General features: G+C 48.0%; 1 protein-coding gene across 2 annotated transcripts; it reads right to left on the bottom strand.

Moving 5' to 3' along the window:
- Positions 1-3,338: 3,338 nt before the first annotated feature.
- On the bottom strand, positions 3,339-19,906 carry MYL9 (myosin light chain 9). Of its 2 annotated transcripts, XM_053393976.1 has the most exons (4): positions 19,489-19,592; positions 8,379-8,586; positions 4,149-4,310; positions 3,339-3,529 (listed from the first exon to the last, which is right to left on the bottom strand). In XM_053393976.1, exons 2-4 carry the CDS (start codon positions 8,560-8,562, stop codon positions 3,357-3,359), a joined length of 519 nt encoding a protein of 172 aa, XP_053249951.1. In that variant the 5' UTR covers positions 8,563-8,586; positions 19,489-19,592; the 3' UTR covers positions 3,339-3,356. The 2 variants fall into 2 exon arrangements, with proteins under 2 accessions (XP_053249951.1, XP_053249950.1); XM_053393975.1 differs by lacking the exon at positions 8,379-8,586 and having other exon boundaries at positions 19,489-19,906.
- Positions 19,907-21,155: the final 1,249 nt, after the last annotated feature.

Raw genomic sequence — 21,155 nt, 5'->3', positions numbered from 1 at the left:
ACTTCTCCTCACCGCTTTCTCCACATAAATTTATAAACTTCCTTCATGTCCCCACCTCAACCTTTTCTTCCAAGACAAAATGCCTGCACTGTTGTAACCTTTCCTCATGGCAGGGTTGAGTGCCATGTAAATTGAATTCTATGGCATTTCAGTGTTGGCTGCAGGAGACTCAGGAGTGATGCCCCACTTGTGTATTGTACATTTGAGTGGTGTTGAAGTTTCTGCAGCCTGAAAAATGCCTGGACTATTTATTGTGTAGTTCGCATTTGACCAGAAGTAGCTGACGGTGCATGAGGGACGCAGGTGGCACTGTGGGTTAAACCACAGAGCCCTAGGGCTTGCCGATCAGAATGTTGGCGGTTCGAATCCCCACGACGGAGTGAGCTCCCGTTGCTCGGTCCCTGCTCCTGCCAACCTAGCAGTTTGAAAGCTCACAGTTCAAGTAGGTAAGTAGGTATAGCTCCAGCGGGAAGGTAAACGGTGTTTCCGTGCACTGCTCTGGTTCACCAGAAGCGGCTTAGTCATGCTGGCCACATGACCCGGAAGCTGTATGCCGGCTCCCTTGGCCAATAAAGCGAGATGAGCACCGCAACCCCAGAGTCGGCCACGACTGGGCCTAATGGTCAGGGGTCCCTTTACCTATTTTAGCTGAAGGTGCAGACAGAATGGGTGGGAAATGACACCCCTTCTGTCCTCAAACAGATAGCTAGATCGCCTTTTGCAGAGAGCCTCCTCCATAATCTTTATGGATGAGGAAACATTATTTTCAACCCAAAGTTCACTTTCCTACATGGACTACCTTCTTAAGGTGTTGTACCACAGATGGGCAGGGTCAGAGATAAAAAACTGAGTGGAGCAATGGATGTAGACTTGACATCATAGGCTACATTCCTGTCAGACAAAAGCCAGAGATTCTCTTCCACCAAAAAAACAACACCCAACCTGTTCTGCACACATTATGGCAAACTCCAGCTAAGTTGGTTAGAGCATGGTGCTGATAAGGCCAAGGTTGCTAGTTTAATCCTTGTATGGGACAGCTACATATTCCTGCATTGCAGGGGTTAGAACTAGATGCCTTCTAAGTCCACAATTCTATAATTCTACATATATTGTAGAATATACATGCTATTGAGTTGCTAGGTGACAGAACACAGCCATAGGGGAAATTGGGGAAACAGGGCAACTAGCAGCCCGAGAGTCCCACCTGCCCACCCTCCTTGAAATCCCCAGTCCTAAGGATTCTCCCCTTATCATACCAGTCACTTACTCACACCCCTGTAAGAGTCAAGGCACTGGCCTAAAGGAGGTGCTACATTGCATAAGGAGGTGGGTTCAAGGATGTAACAGATAGAACCTTTGCTGCAGCTCACGCTGTTGGCAGGAATTCAATAATCCTTTTCTGTTATGAATGCCTAGTGGGTGCGTAAGCCTCTGCTGGCATTCACAGTAAGGAGGACTGGGTTAACAAGCTTTTTTTGCCTGTATTCTAGCTCCAATGAGAGCCAGTCAATAGGCAGAGCTGAGAGCGCCATGAGGCCCTTCGACCTTTGCTCTAATGCAAAATATGTTTAAAAGTTTAGTTATTGACCTGTTGTAGATGGCTTTCTGCTTTTCACAGAAAATGTTAGACTTACCTCCTGATCCTAAAGACATTGACCATGATTAGAGAAAGCTGGGTGTACCATCAAAGCCAATGGTGTTTAAGTGTTTGGTGGTTCACTGTGGCCTGCAGTTCTGTGCACACTTACCTGAGCACTATTGAATTCAAATGTGATTGCCTCCTGAATATGCATATATAGGTTTGAGGTTTTAGTCCTACTAATTTCAGCAAATTAGTAGGTGTGAGTGTTTGCATAGTCTGAGTTTCCTTGAGTTAGGTGATCATGCAAATTTGTGCACAACCACCCAATAATATTGGCTTCTTGTTTTAGGCTATATTCAGTTCAGGCATGTAAATTGAAGGCTGCATGAAAGGCTAAAAGAAGTTCTTGTTCCATTCTTTAGATATAATAAGTGTATATAATTAATACATCTGTTTTCAAACACATACAATAGAGAAGAAAACCAAATAATGAGCCAGAACATATTCGTATTATACTCTTTATAGGCAATTTCCTTTTCCCCCTTCAGTTTCAAAATCTTTGGTCTGATTGTCAACAAACAACTGTACAGGCTACATCCTTATTTTATGGACTGGAAAGTTAGCCAGGATGGGTTATAGATGGTCTTCTGCTATATTCAAAAAATTATACTTTTTCATAAAGGAAGGGACTAACGATAGCAAGTTCTTCCAAAATCAAGGTAGATGTAGAGTGGATAGGTGAGCTTTTAATTTTTGTGCTCTGCTCTTCCTGCTCAACTTTTTCAGGTAGCCGGCAAGAAATCACAAAATGCTGGATTTGAGACCAAAGAGAGGATGACTTGGTGAAGCAGTCATTTTAATTTTAACCAGTGCCACAACCCAATAGGCAACACAAATTTGGGATGAAATGGAAAACAAAGGGAAAGTCAAGTGAATCTCTGTTCCACAGGTGTGGGGTGTGTGGAATGTGCTCTGCCAATCTTCAAATGAAAATGTGTTAGTTGTGCACAAAGTATCACAAGGGCAAAACAGACCAAGCCATCTAAATCAGGATAGACAACAACCCCAAGGCTGGATTGATGCCCAGTGGGTTTTGAATGGGTGCAAGATAAACAGCGAGGAAGGCTGATATGGTCTAGCATAATAAAGTTCAATTTAGAATCTGGAAGAGCTGGGTTCAAGTCTCACCTCTGTAGGTATTGTGTGCGGCTCTGGGTACATGTCTGCCTGAGCTGGGAATAACAGTGTCTTACACCACAGAGTTGTGGTGGTAGATGGGAAGTCACTCTGCAAGTTTAAAGAGCTGTATAAGTGATAAATAGTGGTAATAATAGAAGCATCAGTTTTCTAGGTAAAGACTCAAAGGGCAATTTAATCAGGCCTCCTTAACTTATATTAGATCCAGTGCTGGGTGGGTTCCCCCCCAACAGATGTGCTGAACACAGCCAGACAGGTAGCTGCATCTTCAGAATCCTTCTACCTTCCTCTTCAAAAATGTTTCCAATTAGACTCCTTTGAAAAGACAAATTTCACAAGTACCTTACTCAATGAGACCTCCAAATTGAGAAGTCGCTTCGTAAAGGATCAACACTGGGGTGTGGGTGGGTGGGGGTTTACATGCAAAAATCTTATTCTTTATTTAGAGGTAGGGCTAATTCTGTTGAAATATTTCAGAGTTAGCCCACTCTGACACTTGACCACAGCAGCAGGGAATCTTTGAGTAAGGGGAATGTGACTTAAAACAGGGGCAACTGCATATCGGAATCTCTTAGTTTTAATCATCTTTGTCTTTGGCTCCATGCTTCAGGATGCGGGTGAACTCCACATAGTTGAAGTTGCCTTTCTTGTCAATGGGGGCCTCTCGATACATCTCATCCACTTCTTCGTCCGTGAACCGGTCACCCATGGTGGTGAGCAGTTCCCGCAGGTGGTCTTCATGAATGAAACCTGTATGAATGGCAGAGACGATTGGGTGGGGGTGGAGAACCAAATGTGAGATTAGTGGAAGGTCACTTCTGAGGCGGCCCTCTAAGATAAAGAATGTTTTCGCTTTGGCTGCTACTGAGTGTTTCTCAAGGGCTTGTGGGCCTATGTCCCACTGGGCAGACAAATTTTATTTGAAATAAAATAATCCACACCAGGCCATAGCTATTTCCTGCCTAATATTGAGGGTTTATTTTATTTTATTCATTTCCAAGCAAAGGGAGGCCAGTAAGCTTCCGTCTCATTACAGCCTCCGTTCCAATAAGCACACCTCCTCACTTATTAAGGGTTGAATCACTATTGTTATTTTGCTGGCAACAACAGTGTACATAGTGCTTCACCGAGTAGTACAATCCAAAGGCACAGATCCCAGCCTCCAGGAGTTTACAGTCTGAACTGATTGTGGAGGAGGCAAGTGAGCAGAATGAAAGAAGGGAGAGCCAGCTGTATCCTTCCTTGGCCTCAGATATGTGTGAAGATTTCTGCTGACACACAGCAGCATGTTTGTTTGGCTCTAACTGCTGCCACAACCTATCTTAGAATATCCAGTTTGCAATGGAGAGGTGGTCTGCATGGAACATACCTGTGGCTTCCTCATCAAAGCAAGCAAAAGCATTGCGGATGACGTCTTCCGGATCAGTTCCATTCAGCTTCTCTCCAAACATGGTGAGGAACATGGTGAAGTTGATGGGCCCAGGTGCCTCACTCATCATGCCCTCCAGGTACTCATCTGTAGGATTCTTCCCTGAAAGGTACAAGTCGGATGAGATATTAGTCCACGTTTGAAAGCCCCTGGCCCAGCAGAGCAATTCAAGCTCATTGCTTGAGCCCCACAAGATGCGGCCACTGCATTGCCTTCTCTATCTGTGACCGGAGGAGAGAAAAATTGAGGGATTGGAACTGGATTCACCTAGCAAAACAGCAGCAGCAGCAACAACAAGGAGGAGGAGAATGTAAATATATTGGAATCCTCCATCCTTGCACTTGTCTCTTCAAGATTAATTCTAATTCTGGCTGTAGCACAACAATGCTTTTTGGTAAGCATTTGTCTTTACACCTGGGATGGGGAACCTCTTGCCGCCCAGATGTTGTTGGATTGCTATTTCCCTCAGGCCCAGGGGTCAGGGATGATAGGAGCTGCAGTCCAACAAAATCTGGAGTTCCTCATCCCTGCTCTAACAGTGCAATCCTAGTCATGTCTTTTCAAAAGTATGTTCCACTGAGTTCAATGGGACTTGCTTTTAGGTAAATGGGCACAGGATTGCAACCTCAGTTTGTACTCATTTACAAGATGTGGATGATAGAAGGAATCATAATGATTGGAAGTGACCAAAAGTGTTAACAGTATGCTCAGTCCAGGTCAGCTGCCTTGACTGTATCCTAGCAGTGTGAAGTTTGCTCCTTCTCTGCAAGGGATTCGTAACAGAAACCTAAATATAAACATTTCTTAGTGGCCTAACTAAACTGGGGCAATAAAACGCCCCTGTGACCTTATCCTCAAAGGTGAAAGGGCCCTTTGCTCACGAAGAAGACAAGTTTCCTAGGAGCTTCCCTGGAAATGGCCTATAAAACCAGGTCCTGGGGTTATGGCTTAGTTAGGAGACAAGCATGATGAGTCAAAATGCAAGGTAGCAAATCAGGAACGGCTGTCTGAAAGGGGAAAAATACCCTGGGAGGAGGGAAATACTGCCAAGTCAGGATGACTTAGTACTCCTGAATTGCTCATCAGTCTCTACATTAAACCAAGACGTACTTTTATCTACCTAAGTGCCCTCTAGTGGTCATCTGTACAAATACCATGCTTTAAAAAGTTTTTAAACTCTGAACTGTACTAATGAGATGACTTCCTAATTCCTTTCCATGCATTCAGGTGTTCTCTCAACCATTTTATTTCCTTAATTTATAGTCTCCACAACCTCTCTACCCAGGATGAATTTACTGGCCTTGAAATGGGCTTGACAATGGTTCAGTGAGTGCAGTGGCGTAGCGCGGGGGGTGCAGGGGGGCCGGCCGCACCGGGCGCAACATCTGGGGGTTAGGGTTAGGGGGCGCAAATCCACGGGTTAGGGGGCGCAAATACACGGGTTAGGGGGCGCAAATTACTTGCCTTGCCCCGGGTGCTGACAACCCACGCTACGCCACTGAGTGAGTGTCCAGAATGCAGGCTGGCCTTTGTGATCTAGATATTCATAGAGGACCCTTTCATCCCACAACTGTCACCACACTGAGTCTGAGTCTGCCTGGGGTGACTATAAGCCTGTCTGCCAGAAGCTGAATCTGTTCTTGTTTGTCCCAAAATCCACAATTTGGACAATCCCTTTTTTAGGACCAACCAGAAAGTCACAAAATAGTGACCATAATTTTGAGTTCTTCCTAATTCTTTCACAGGTTGGGTTATGCAAAGCAGGGGTTAAAGAGGAGAACAAAATAAATAAACAACATGGCACCCATAAGATCGCAATTAGACTCAGGCTGTGTACATACTATATATTTAAAGCACATCCCCACCCCACAAAAAGACAGTTTAAGCCTCATACAGCAACAGTTTCCAGCAGCCTTAGCAAACTATAGTTCCCATGATTCTTTGAGGAAAAGTCATATATTTTAAATGTGCTTTAAATGGATGGTGTGCGTACAACCTTAATTTGAATATGGATTGGATTGGATTGGATTAGTGTCTGCTAAATGCTGCTGGCCTCAGGTTGCACCTAGGATTCTGGGACAAAGAAGCAATGGCTGACCCCTATTTTGCAAAACACAGTTACCCAAAACTGTCTGAAGCCTTGAGCAAGGGGGATGAGGGTCCTGTGGCTCCCCAAATGTTGCTAGGCTGCAGCTCCCATCATCTCTCACCATTGGCCATTTGAGCAAGTTTTTGCTCTGCAGTTGATCAAGGGCTTCAGGCTTCCGAGTGACATTTGAGGTCAGCCCTGCCCTGCCTGATTTAGCAACTGATCTGGGTTTCTGGGGCAGGGGGAGTTTCTGGGAATAAGAGGCTAGGCCTGGCCATCAGACTTCTTTCGGCTTGTTAAAATGAACAAGTTCTCCCGCCCCATGTTGTTCCCTCCTAGTTTCAAGATGTGGATCACTGCCTCTTGTGGGATCGGATTTCATAGATTAACTACGTGCGAAGAACTTTCTTTTGTCGATGCTGAATAATCCAACATTCCCTCATATTCCATGGCTTATTGCAAGCAGGGGTGTTCTTTGATCTTTCAAATGTCAGCAGCATCCTGTGTGAGGCCAAAATTTGGTGGCCTTCCCCCTGCCCCACCTCTCACCTTCCTTTCTGTGTGTGCATTACGTCACAGTTGCAATGCCCAGCAGTGCCCCTCTCAGCTCAGTGCCCAGTGTCGGTGAACCGGTCATGCTGCCCTAAATCTGCCTCTGCTGCAAAACTCCCACCCTACCTCCTGATTCACTGCATAACAGCCATGGCTCCTTCTCTCTCTCTTTCTCTCCCCCTCTCTCACACACAATGGAGGAGGTGAAGCAATTCCCAGAGGGATTGTCTATCAGTGCTGGCCATTGGCGAAAAGCAGTAGGTGGAGCTACAGCCAATAACCAACAGAGCCAAGTAACTCTAGTTTTGTCTCCATCCTCCGCCCTGTTAATCAGGGGCAGACTTTGGTTTTTCAAATTTCAGCTACACCCTGTGCGAGCCCCAAATCTGGTGCGTGCCACTGCCTCTCACCTTCCATTTTGCTCATTTCACTATGTCAGTGTTATGTACTGAGTTGAATAGGATCCCAAATGCAGCAGTCTGATTGGTCCTAGAACAATAGGATTCAGAATGCTGCAGTCTGATTGGTCCTAGAACAATGCAGCAGTATGATTGGTCCGCTGGAGCTACCCAATCCAGCTCCAGGTGCAAGTGAATCCGCAACCTGATTGGCCTACAGGAGAATCCCGGAATTAGCCAATCACGTGTGGCCCATTGTATAAATAATGTATATAAAGCAGATATTGTGGGGGAACTTTCATTCCTCGCTACTATGAGCTGAATAAAGAGCATGAAATCCACACTCGACTCCAAGTATAATTCAGTCATAGTTATGACGCCCTGTGGCTCCTCCTAGGCTCAGCGCCCAGTGGAGTAGAACTGGTTGCGCTGCGCTAAATCAGTCCCTGTGTTACGTTCCACAAGGGCACGTAAAATGACAGGCAGTGCCTAGAATGGCTGAAAGTAAGAAGGCAAGCAAGTGCAGGCTATCTGGGGGCAGAATGGAGTTGGTAGGAAAGTGCCTGACTCACCCCAATGGACCTTCTTCTACTGTGATCCAGAGAGCAAGAATGGGTCTAAGGTGCCTCTAGGGCAACATGAGATTAAAGCAGGGGCCACAGGAGCCTCATTGCTAATGTAAAGGTATTGGCACCATCATTACAAGATGAGGAACCAACATCTCTAGTTGCTTTGAGCAGGAGATGGCCAGAAGACAGATGAAGATCTTTGGTAGATGTCTGGCTGCTTTGCAGTAGCTTGGCAAAGGTTTCTGACGCCCAGTTGTTTTAGCAACAGCAACAGTAAAACCACTTCCCCCAATTCAATTCAATTTAAATGTAGGCTTAATAAAACAAGCAAACTAAATAACTAATTAACCAGCCTGGTCAATGGCTGGGAATCATGGGAGCTGTAGTGCAGCCACCTCTGGAGAGACAGAGGTTCCCCATCCCTGCCTTGAGACTATCTACCAAGTTCTTGACCGAGGTAAGATTGAAAGGGAGGGCTTTCTGGTTCACAGGTCACACTCATAGCCCCGGAGCCACGCCAGCTCACAAAGAAATTGCATTTGACTCAATGCTGCTTTGTTACCGAGAGATGCCAGCATGTCATGCAGATCTTCCTTGTCTATGAATCCGTCACGGTTTTGGTCAATCATATTGAAAGCCTCCTTGAACTCCTGGATCTGCGACTGGTCAAACATGGCGAAGACATTGGAAGTCGCACGCTGAGGGCGCTTCTTGGTAGTCTTCGCCTTGGCCCGTTTGCTCGACATCTTGGTGGAGTTTTTGGAAGGGGACTAGGAAAAACAAAACAGACTGTTTGCTTATAATACTTCTTCTTTTAGCCTTTTTAAATATACAAAGTTTACAGACTATGGATGACATATTACGGTTGAATGCTTGCTAATTTACTACCAGATCGTCCTACATTAAATTTGTATCTTCACTATTATATAGCACAAATATAGATAATATGTTCTTTAAAATACTATTACCTCATTTTAGAAATATTATATCATTTCTATCTTGTAAGTAAGTAATCAGATAATTACTTTTGATAGCAGTGAAAAGGCTTTCAATAATTCTAACACATTCTGATTTCATGTACTAAATAAGGTAGATTGCCAATTCTCAAATCACTCACTTTTGTGCCTACTTTCCTTTAAGCATTAATTTTGTTATTTTAATGAACCATTTTCACTTCATTGGAATTATTGGAGCAGAGGTTTAGCAGCAATTAATATTTTAGCAGCAGTTAACAAACCCCTAACTAAATTCTGATGTTCTGGTTTTGCATCTTTTAAAAAAATCCATGAAGAATTGTCAGTGGGTTCATTTGTACATCCAGTTACTTACTGTGTGCACTCAATAACATTATCCCCAAAGTGCCCATCAAAACCTTAGCCATGCATATTAATGGCACCTGTCTCTTCCTCTGCTTGACTTTTCTGGTGGGCTTCTCTCTGGAAAAAAACCACCCTGATTTCTTGGCATGCAGAGGATAATAATAATAATAATAATAATAATAATAATAATAATAATAATTTATTATTTATACCCCACCCACCTGGCTGGGTTTCCCCAGCCACTCTGGGCGGCTTCCAACAGAATATTAAAATACAATAATCTATTAAACATTAAAAGCTTCCCTAAACAGGGCTGCCTTCAGATGTCTTCTAAAAGTCTGGTAGTTGTTTTTCTCTTTGACATCTGGTGGGAGGGTGTTCCACAGGGTGGGTGCCACTACCGAGAAAGCCTGGTTCCCTGTAACTTGGCTTCTCGCAGTGAGGGAACCGCCAGAAGGCCCTCGGCGCTGGACCTCAGTGTCTGGGCAGAACAATGGGGGTGGAGACGCTCCTTCAGATATACTGGACCAAGGCAGTTTAGGGCTTTAAAGGTCAGCACCAACACTTTGAATTGTGCTCAGAAACGTACTGGGAGCCACAGAGTGCCCCAAGAGATGCCACCATTGTCCTGGCTGTGTAATCAGTGAGGGTGCTTCATCCCTGTTCCAATACACCACTCCTTCTGTATTGATGATAGAAGCCCTGTCCTCCTTTCCATCTGGTTGCCCTAATGTTTAATCATTTCACATTTTGGAGATGTTATCTGAAGGATTTAAGATCTGATGCCACAATACTTCCCCCTCCCCCTTCAGCAAATGCTGCATTCTGAATCTCCTGGCTAAAACAACCATCTTTAAATGGCGTCTTGAAGAGTTTTAGTAAACTATTCAAATATTTGTATTGCGGATACCATCCAAGGCAAGCTGGGAATCCACCTCTGAGCTTCTGCAATAATCATAATCATAATAAAAATTTATTTATACCCTGCCCATCTGGCTGGGTTTCCCCAGCCATTCTGGGCGGCTCCCAACCAAATATTAAAAACACAATACAGCATTAAACATAAAAACCTTCCCTCAACAGGGCTGCCTTCGGTGGGATGGGGAGGTTTGCATCATGATGACACATTTGAGATATTTGAAAGCAACAGAAAAAGCATGCCTGCACACAAACGGTGGCCCATTGCAATCACCAGCTTAAACTGCAATCACCTTGCAACAAACCTGTGAGGAAGACCACTTCCCATTCCTCAGACGGCTCACTGCACCAGAACTCGCCATTGATAGAGTGGGGAGAGCTACCCTGTGCATGCATATACATTGTTCCCATCTAGCCTAATGCCTGAGTGTTACCCAGGAAATTCAACATATGCAGCTATAGGGGATAATGAAAGCCTTTGCTGTTCAATATCTGCCTGACAATCAGCTATTAAAGATACACAAACCCATTTTTTTGGGGGGGGGGGGGAGGCAGACAAGGGAGAGAGAAATGGCAATGCTACTTGCTACTCATTTAGGTTCCAGTCCTAGTATATACATCTACCTGGGAGTAAGTCCCATTGAACTCAGTGGGACTTCTAAGCAGATGTGTAGAGCATTACACTGCTGGTGTCTGGTTTCTTAGGAAGACAGAAGCAATACCTTCAGAAACTTGGGGCAATTTCCACCAGGAGATCCTTCCCTCTAAAGGACCAACCCTTAGCTAAATTGTCTTTCTTTGATTCTCTTTTCATAAGGACAGGCTTGCAAGTAAGATGCAGGCGCTGGGCCTATTCCGGAATAAGCAGGAAATTATCTGTTCCCAGCAGATTCTTAGCATTCCATTCCCCACCCGCTCTGTCTAGCCAGGCAGAGTGTGGCATGTGGATCTGTGCTCTTTCCTACAGCTAGAGCTTGTTAATAAGGATTAGAGGCTCCCTCCCAGTTCATCAGAAGAAGAACGGGCAGGAATTTTAAAATATCTATATGTGTATTGTATATATGTACGTATGCCCATGTTTCTCTCTCTCTCTCTCTCTCTCTCTCTCTCTCTCTCTCTCTCTCTCTCACACACACACACACACACACACACAAACACAAACACACACACACTTTAGACCTCACAGGAACATAGGCGGACCACGTACCAAGGCAGACCACTGGCAACATTTAACTCAGTATTGTCTTACACTGACTTGCAATGGCTATCCAGGGTTTCAGGCAGGTAACATTCCTAACCTTAGGGATTGAACCTGTGCAAAGGATGTGCTCTGCCACTAGCTGCAGCCTTTCTCCACTCAGGGCTTGGACTAGCTTGCTCCATTCATGGGATAGCTCAGTTGGTAGAGCATGAGCCTCTTAATCCCAGGGTTGTGGGTTCAAGTCCCACATCGGGCGAACCATTCCTGCATTGCAGGGGGCTGGACTAGATAACCCTCGTGATCCCTTCCAACTCTGCGATTCTGTAATTCTCAGGCAGGACTGGTTCAAGGCACATTTTGCTGCTTGAAGGGCAAGATGGCACCCCCAGTCCAAATGCAGACTGGACCAGCAATTGTATCTTATATAAATACTGGCAGGAAGCCAGTTAAGGCCAGTGGGTGCAGGCAGGGGGTTCCAGAGAAACAGCCAGGAGGCTGCTGCCTCCTTCCCCAAGCATTTGCTGGCTGAGGCAGTTGCCTCACTCTGCCTAATGGTAGGGCCAGCCCTGCTCTCAAGCTTAGTCAGTGTCTGGAAGACATGACACAACAATTTCCTTCCCTCTCCAGAAACTGCCATGGCAAACTAAATTCAGGTCTTCTTATGTCCAGTTCCATGCTGCCAGAGAAGCTTAGGTGTGTGTGTGTGTGTGTGTGTGTGTGTGTGTGTGTGTAAATCCCTTCCTGGTGGAAAGCGATGCGAAAGTACAGGCCTGATGCTCCTTTCTGTGCAATGCAGTCCTTTGTGGGAAACTATCTCTCTCTCTCTCTCCCTCTGTGTGTGTGTGTACCTGCTAAAGAGGCACACACATTCAAGGACTAAAAATACCCAGCTCCTTGTTCTTCTCTAACTCCAGGGAATTATTATTTTTTTATAAAACAACAACACCACGCATTTAGGTAGCTGATAAGAGCATGCCCAGCAGTTACGCTGGGAGTGAGTGCGTTGCTGTTTAGCAATCCTGAGAAGGGTAGATGAAGGGAGAGCGGGAGAGCAGCCCTGCCCCCAGACAATGATTGCCGAGCTCAAAGGCTAGCTTGTTAGCGCAGACTAGGAGAGGAGCTCTTTTCTGCCAACCCCAGGAAGACAAGGGGGGCAAGATGATTAGTTCAAGGCTTCGATACACCTCCCACTACAAAGAGGATAAAAGCCTTTTTGTCCTCCTGCCTGGAGTGGGATTTTACCCAACATTACATTTGTCACCAGCTGCCTCCTTTCCATTAGCTGTATCACAGAGGAACTTGCCGGGAGCAGAAGCCAAGAGCCAATAAGCGATGGGAACCCTTCCTGCATTCCTTAGGGGCTGTGTTTGGGGGACCTGCACTACTGCAGTCCCTCTTGAGAAGCAGGTTCCTCCTTCAGAAACACACTCAGGCAGAGGTTCCATAGGCACAAACAGGTGCCATGGAGGCAGCTGTTCAGAGTGCATCTGGGATCACGCGCAGACATCTTTCTCCCATCAGTTACAGAGGGAACTCAGGGTACAGCCAGACTGGGTGTCAGTTGTGGGATTGGTGGTCCCCCTCAGGCATGGAATTAAAAAAAAATATATTGCAGCATCAAAATGCCACCCCGTATTCCTCCCTCCCACTTTTAATCTGGATTTCACCCATTCCAGGAAAAATCCATTTAAGTTGCCAACAACCAGTTTGCAATGTCTGAATGGTTCATTTACAGTACAGTGGTACCTTGGGTTAAGTACTTAATTTGTTCCAGAGGTCCGTTCTTAACCTGAAACTGTTCTTAACCTGAAGCACCACTTTAGCTAATGGGGCCTCCTGCTGCTGCCGTGCTGCCGGAGCACAATATCTGTTCTCATCCTGAAGCAAAGTTCTTAACCCGAGGTACTATTTCTGGGTTAGCGGAGTCTGTAACCTGAAGCGTATGTAACCCGAGGTACCACTGTACTGTATTAAGCTTCTGTCTGGGAAGCACCCAGAAACACATTTTGTTTTTGTATCACTAAATGGTTTGTCTCCAGCTCCCCAGTATCCCTGGATATTTCCTACTGAGTCGCAGGTGACACAGACCCCATCCAGCAGGCTGGGATGATGGGAGCTATTATCCAACCATATCCAGAGGCCCGCATGTTCCCCTATCTATCCTTGGATCAAAACAAGTTTGTGCTAAAGATGAGATTCTAATCAGGTCTCCACTAGCTCTCAATACTTTGTGTGCATAACGTTCAAAATAAAGTAAGACGTTTCCAAAAAATAAAATAAGACCTTTCGTCAATACTCCATATAAGCAGGTATCTCAACTCAGCTTGACCTATTCTAAAGGACCTGCTCCTGGCTGCAGGACAAGTATTTTCTTCTGTCAAATGGAGAATATAAATGATACATCTCCCTGATTAAAAAAACTGGCTGCATGAGAGCAGCGACATAGCTAGCCGCTCGGGTGCCTGGGGCGGCGTGTGCACCCTGCAGCCAGGGGCAGCACAAACCACCCATGGGGGCAGGGTGAGCCAGGGTAGGGTGTGCTGCGTGCAGTGGCGTAGCGTGGGTTGTCAGCACCCGGGGCAAGGCAAGTAATTTGCGCCCCCTAACCCGTGGATTATTAGCACTCGAGTGCGAGCGTGCCCCCCCCAGATGTTGCGGCCGGCCCCCCTGCACCCCCCACGCTACGCCACTGGGGCTGGGGGCGAGCGAAGGAGCCAAGGACCCCCCCAAAGGCTCAGCAGGAATTTATTAAATTTATTATTTGCGGAGCCCCCGCGGGCCGAGGCAGCCGAAGCCCCCTCCCCTCGAGCGCCTCCCCGCCCCCTCCTCTCCTTGGGCTGTAGGTGGAGCCCGCGCTCCGAGGCGCTCCAGATCCGGGCTTGGCGAGCGCCTCTCCTCCTCCCAGCCAGGTCCGGGGGCTTCCAGCCGCGCTCCGTCCTCGCCCGCCCCCCCCCCGCGGCTGAGACTTGCACTGAGAGCCGGAGCCAGCGGCGCCCCCTTCCGCCGGGAGGCCCTCGCCCGCCCACCGGCTTCCTCTCGGAGGGTTTTGGGGAGCGCAGGGCGCGGCGAGGCCCCTCGGAGCTCTCCTCCCTCCCAGTCGGCAGAAGCAGCCGCCGCCTGTGGCCGGGCCGAGGGGATGGCGTCGGTGTCGGGGTGCGGAGGCTGCCCGGCCAGGCGTCGGTGGCGGCGTCGGTGCTGCTGCAGTGGCTGCTCCTCCTGCGAGCAGTGAGTGGAGCGCAGCCGCAGCGGCGGCGGGGGGCGCGCGCGCTAGGGCGCAAGGCTGGCGGTGGCGGCGGGGAGCCCAGCGGAGGAAGGAACTTGTCCCTTCCCTCTGGACTCGCGCCCCCCCAGATGTTGCGCCTGGTGCGGCCGGCACCCCTGGCACCCCCCACGCTACACCACTGGCTGCGTGGAACCTCTCCGCAGCCTCCCCCTCAGCTGAAGGGCAGCTGAGGTGGTGGGCGGATGCAGGCCCCGAGCTGCTTGAAAAAGCAGTGTGGAGCTTGCAGGCAGTCCACCTGCCGCCTCCCCAATCAGGAGAGACGTGTGGCTCAGGCACGCTGCAGGCCCCGCGGTGTGACGCCCAGTGCCCCCACCTAGCTATGCCTCTGGATTAGGCAGATTCATGGAGGAGAGGGCTGTCGAAGGCTACTAGCCATAAAGGCTATGCTCTGCCTGCAAAGTTGGAGGCAGCAATGCTTCTAGTTTCTGGAAATCACTGGAGGGGAGAGTGCTCCTGCTGTGGCATAGGAAGGGGCGTGTGGTGGGTGCGGGAGTTCTTTTTTCAAAAACACATATTTTTGCCATTTTGTCATCCCCCTCAGTGATGACACCCGGGGCGGTCCGCACCCACCGCACCTCCCTTCCTATGCTACTGAGAGTGCTCATTTGCTTTTACCAATCGAGAAGACCTGGACCAGCCTTGGCATGCAGTAGCGTGGATTTACAGACAATAGCAGAGGTGGAGGAGGGATAGATGAAGGCAGGAATTGGTGCCTGAATAGTGCATCAATGCTTTATTCTTTAAAAAAAAAGAATAGTGATTGCAGCAGGGCAGGCGGCCCCATTAGGACTTGGCTTCAGGGAGTAAAATGTCCTGTGCTGGCACCCAAAAGAACTTGCATGGCCCTGACGGTATCAGTGTACTGGGCTCTTCCCGCCCCGCCCCCCCAGGTTAGATGCTGATTTTGCAGTGGTGTTGCAAGCCACTGTTTTGTTCTGCCTTTGTTGGACTGAAGTCATAGGCCTGGGATGTTAGGAATTTGACCTGTTGCTTTTGCAGCTGAGACAAAAATAAATCCACTGTGAGCTGAATTAAGGCCAAAGAATATTATTTTGCAGCAGGATTTTGGTATACCCACACTGGCAGGTCAAGAGCACCATGTGAGGTTGCAAACTCAAAATGGCACTGAATTGGCCATTCAGCTGCTGCGGCCACTCTCTTCCCTTCCTTTCCTTTCCTTTCCCTTCCCTTCCCTTGACCCATCTGTACACTTCACTCCGTGGCAGAGCACATTTTCTGCATGCAGGCAGTCCCAGCTTCAATTGCCAGCATCTCCAGGCTGCGAGAGAGCCCTGTCTGAAATCCCAGATAGGTACCTGTGGCCAGTGTACACATCACTGGGCTGAATCAACCAATGCTGTCACTCAGCAAAAGGCAGTTTCCCACATTCCTATTTTGTGGGTGACAGGGGAGGGATAGTGAACTTGTGGTGGGCAGCAGAGAGGGTCTGCATGGGCTGCATATAGCCTGTGGGCTGTGAGCTACCCTCCCGTGCCCTAGAGATTTGAACCTTCATCAGACATGCTGTTCACCACACCATCTCTCCAGATATACTCTGTACGGCAAAGTACATTACGAAGAGAGACTCTGGCTATGTGGACAGCCCTGCGTCGAGGACCTGCACCATTATTTATTGCAGTGCCCATTATATATAGACCCAAGACACCGATTTATAAAACCCTTGTTAACGAATGGAACACATTTGAATAGGGTGGAAAGGGTGAAATGGCTGCTGAGCGACAATCAGCTAAGATGATCAGGAGGAAGGAACTAGACAAAATAGCAATCAACTGCAAAGGGGATTTAGATATTTAATTTGGCACATCTTACCTGAGAATCTTCTGCTATTCTATTCTATTTAATGCAACAAATAATTTTAGTAGCCGTGACCATGGTTTTATTGTATGTCTGTGCCCGATAATTTTTATGGTTATTGGTGTTTTTTTCTTTCTCCTTCTGAATGATGCCATGGCCTATGGCTAGTGCAATAAAAAGTTTAATTGGAAATTATTTAAAAACCTGCTTCTGTGGAGTTAGGACACTTCATCCCCACCCCTGGGTATCCCATTGCACACCAGGCTATTATTATTATTATTATTATTATTATTATTATTATTATTATTGGTAACATCCCATGTTTGCTGTATGCATTCATTCAGTAAATGCCCCCTTCCCTGCTACCTGCCCAGATAAAGGACCCCTGACCATTAGGTCCAGTCGTGACCAACTCTGGGGTTGCAGTGCTCATCTCGCTTTATTGGCCAAGGGAGCTGGCGTACAGCTACCGGGTCATGTGGCCAGCATGACTAAGCTGCTTCTGGCTAACCAGAGCAGTGCATGGAAATGCCATTTACCTTCCCACCGGAGTGGTACCTATTGATCTACTTGCACTTAGACGTGCTTTTGAACTGCTAGGTTGGCAGGAGCAGGGACCGAGCAACGGGAGCTCACCCCATCGCGGGGATTCAAACCGCCGACCTTCTGATCGGCAAGTCCTAGGCTCTGTGGTTTAACCCACAGAGCCACCCGCGTCCCTACCTGCCCAGATAGGAAATGCCTTATTCTGAGTCATACCATTGGTCCATCTAGCTCAATACTGACTCGCAGCAAGCCTGCAGGGTTTCAGACAAGGAGTCATAGAATCATAGAGTTGGACGAGACCCCAAGGGTCATTGAGCCCAACCCCCAGCAAGGAAAGTATCTCTCCCACCCCTACCTGGAGATGCCAGGGATTGAACCTGGAACCTTGTGCATGCAGAGCAGATGTTCTGCCACTGAGCTATGGCCCTTCCCCTCTGATGATGGACAGAGAAAACCTCATAGTATGGCAGTGGTGTGTCACAATTCTTCAGATCAATGTCTTTCCTTGCTTTTTGTTTGGCCTGCAATGGGAGGATGGGGCAGAGGCCACAAGAGAGCCATTTCATTTCTGCTCCAGACCCACAAAGCCAGCTGTGTGGACTGCACAAATCACTGTCAACAGAGCTTAGTTGCTTCCGGGGATCAGCCCTGGAACTGCTTTTCAGTGTTTCTCTTGACTTTCAAACATGCAAAGTAGTAATAAAAAGGGCCCTTCTGTGCATGTGCAGAGTGCATGAGTAAGCAGACACCCCTCACAGCCAGCCAAGATTCTACACTTAGGGGAGGACTAGTGATGAGGTCTTCCAGGGGTGTACCTGAGGACTCTTTTAAGGGTGCCCTCCGCTAGAAGATTATTTGTTTAATGTCAGGTATATCAGTTCAACGTGAAACACTGACTGTGCTGATCACTAGAACATAGCAAGCCAGACCACTGGTCCATGTAACTCAGTACAGTGGTACCTCGGGTTAAGAACTTAATTCGTTCTGGAGGTCCATTCTTAACCTGAAACTGTTCTTAACCTGAGGTACCACTTTAGCTAATGGGGCCTCCTGCTGCTGCTGCGCCGCCGAAGCACGATTTCTGTTCTCACCCTGAAGCAAAGTTCTTAACCCGAGGTAATTTTTCTGGGTTAGCGGAGTCTGTAACTTGAAACGTCTGTAACCTGAAGCGTATGTAACCTGAGGTACCACTGTACTGATTGCTGACTTGCAGCAGAGCTACACTGACTGGCATTCCCAGCCCTGCACTGGAGCTGCTGGGAACTGAACCTGCAACCTTCTGCAGGCCAAGCAGTTGCTCTGTCACTGACCTGTGAGGCTTCCTGCTGCTAGGCTGGATGACAGATTCTGGAGATGAGCAAACAGGTCGTTGTGCAACCCCAGTGAGCTTGACCCTCACTTGTTCCAGTATCAGTTGGCATTTCTTTCTCTGGAACACATTTTTCCTTGTTGGGGTACGGGGGCGCCTGGGTATGCTCTAACTCTGGATTTCTTGTATTGAGAAGGTGAACGCATGGACTACAAGACATTACCCTGCTCTCCTGCCCAGGGTGGGGGGTATGCTGGAAGTTAGGGAAACCTTTCAAAAAAATCAAGAGATGGTCACGTCACATCCCACAGCTTGTGTAAACTTCAACAGTCTTCCCAGACTTCCAGTTGTTTGGAGTTGAAAGGATTGTAGTCCGAAACATCAGGAGGGCTCTGCATTGGGGGACAACGCTGCTATGCTCAAGGCAAGGTGCTTAAGGAGTGGCAAAAGTGGACCCCACCCCACCACTAAGAGACAGTGAGGTGGTGGTGGTTGTTGTTGTTGTTGTTGTTGTTTAGTCGTTTAGTCGTGTCCGACTCTTCGTGACCCCATGGACCAGAGCACGCCAGGCACTCCTGTCTTCCACTGCCTCCTGCAGTTTGGTCAAACTCATGCTGGTAGCTTCAAGAACACTGTCCAACTATCTCATCCTCAGACAGTGAGGTGCAGTGGTTAATGTGTTGCACCTGCGCTGCAGAAACTCAAAATCAAATCCCTGCTCAGCCATGAAGCTCACTGGGTGGCTAGGGACCAGTTTCTCCTCCCATCTCCTCTCTCTTTTCCAGCTTAACCTAACTGACTGGATTGTTGCAGTGGTGTAATGGAGAGCGAGGACTGTGTATGCTGCCTTGAACAATAAGGAAATCAAACTCCCTCAGTCTGGAGTGCTGCTGATGCATTGGGCCACAACTCCCATGGAAGTACGGCAACGGGGCTGCTGGGAGTTGTAGTTCAAAACATCTCCGGGGGGGGGGCACCAGCTTGGGGAAGGCTGAAATAAATAATCAGAAACCTTCCTTTCCTAGAGTCCTACACATCATGCGTCTTGAAACCAGTAGGCAGTAAATTTCCAGGGGAGGCCAGCTAGTTTCTTACAGCGAAAAACAACAGGGACTAGTTACTTTTGCCGCAGCAAAGACAACAGGGACTAGTTACTTCGGATTAATGAGCGGCTGGGTCATATGCAGCAAGTTATCCCGCATTCTCGCCCCTACCCTGGTCTTGAACACCCACCAGCCCCATCCTCACGGAACAAAGGGGAATCCAAGGAAGGGCGCTTACCTGTCACACAGAAACTTGTCCCAAGCCGGCAGAGAAAAGCGCTTCCCCCCGCGATCCCCGCAGAGAAGATGCGACTTCTAGCTGTGTTGTTTTCAATCGCCCTGGTCTGGAAAGAGCGGGATCGGGCGGACGAGGCGGCCAATGGAGCCGAGACTTTCCCCAAACGGTTCCCTCCCACCCCAAAGGATTTGGCCATACAAGGCGAAAGAATGCCGAGCTGTGCGGGTGGCAGCAGCCCAGCCGGGGGACGCGGGGCTGGGGACGGAGAGAAGAGGACGGCAAGCGAGGATTCTGCCTTATATAGATGAAATGATGTCCGGGCTGGGGAGGAGGGGAACCGGGAGAAGCAACAGAGGCTTCGCGGTGCCGGGAGCAGCCGATGGAGAGGATGGAGACGCAGCTTCCTTTATAAGGCTGCAAAGGACGCCCTTCCATGCTGGTTGGGTGCAGGAGTTCAAACAAAGCTATTAAAGAAACTTTTAAAAGCCAGAAACTTCCTGGGCGCAGGGATCATTGGCATTTTTTTCTTTCCCCAACGCACAGCTTTTCCCTGCGCAGAATTCCAGCATTCCTGCTTTTTCCTCGTACGAAATAAAAGCATAGACACAGGAAAATCTCCCCCACCCCGACTTTTCTTTTAATTTTAAGAGTTTCCTCTTCCACTCTATCCCTCCCTCCGCAGTTAAAGCAAGCACCAGTCTCGGCCCCGCCCCCTTGTGGCGCAGGTTGGTATCGCAGCCGCGGTGACCTCGGGCTGCTTCCGCCCAGTCGAGGGACGCTGAACTTTTCTTTTCTTTTCTTTTTTTGGTTGGGGGGATTCACTTGCTAATCAACCATGCAGGAGCTCCGAAGAGGAGAATTGTATGACGCTGATGTTTTGCAGCACGCTTCTTGTTGCGGTATTTCCATCCATTGGGTACTTTTAAATTTTGAAATTAGAGGCTGCCTTACCCTCCAGTAGGGAACCTGGTGGTGCTGTGGGTTAAACCACAGAGCCTAGGGCTTGCCGATCAGAAGGTTGGCGGTTCAAATCCCCACGACGGGGTGAGCTCCCGTTCCTCGGTCCCTGCTCCTGCCAACCTAGCAGTTTGAAAGCACATCAAAGTGCAAGTAGATAAATAGGTACTGCTCCGGCAGGAAGGTAAACTGTGTTTCCGTGCGCTGCTCTGGTCCGCCAGAAGCGGCTTAGTCATGCTGGCTCCCTTGGCCAATAAAGCGAGATGAGCGCCGCAACCCTAGAGTCGGTCACAACTGGACCTAATGGTCAGGGGTCCCTTTACCTTTACCCTCCATTAAGAATTAGATTAAGAAGTCCCATCTGGATCAAGTTCAAGGTCCATCTAGTGCAGCATCCTGTTCTCACAGGGGCTGACAAGATGAGTGCAACATCGCTCTTCTTGCTTGTTATTTTCAGCAACTGGAATTCAAGAGGCATGCCGCCTTCAGTCCTGGAGGTGGAACCTGTTATTTTAGACCCTATCCAGAGCAACCAAAAACAAATGTGCTTCATCAGCCATAAGGCAGCCCTTCAAATAGCTGAAGATGGCTTATCGCATACTGCTTACTAATCTCTTTTCCAGGTTAAAAATCGTCTGCAACTCCTTCAGCTTTTCCTCATAGGATTGGATATTCAGGTTCCTCACCACCTTTGCTGGCTTCCAATGCAA

This window comes from Podarcis raffonei, chromosome 6 (assembly GCF_027172205.1).
Source record: "Podarcis raffonei isolate rPodRaf1 chromosome 6, rPodRaf1.pri, whole genome shotgun sequence".
Taxonomy (NCBI): domain Eukaryota; kingdom Metazoa; phylum Chordata; class Lepidosauria; order Squamata; family Lacertidae; genus Podarcis; species Podarcis raffonei.
This window is presented reverse-complemented; position numbering and strand designations above follow the sequence as displayed.

What these genes read in the sequence shown, in the direction of transcription:
- MYL9 (XM_053393975.1), bottom strand. Translation starts at nt 19,684, where the DNA reads ATGGCCAAATCCTTTGGGGTGGGAGGGAACCGTTTGGGGAAAGTCTCG. An exon ending in GACAAGTTTCTGTGTGACAG is followed by an intron (nt 4,311 to 19,488) that starts GTAAGCGCCCTT and finishes TGTACCTTTCAG; the next exon opens with GGAAGAATCCTACAGATGAG. An exon ending in CTTTGATGAGGAAGCCACAG is followed by an intron (nt 3,530 to 4,148) that starts GTATGTTCCATG and finishes CCATTCATACAG; the next exon opens with GTTTCATTCATGAAGACCAC.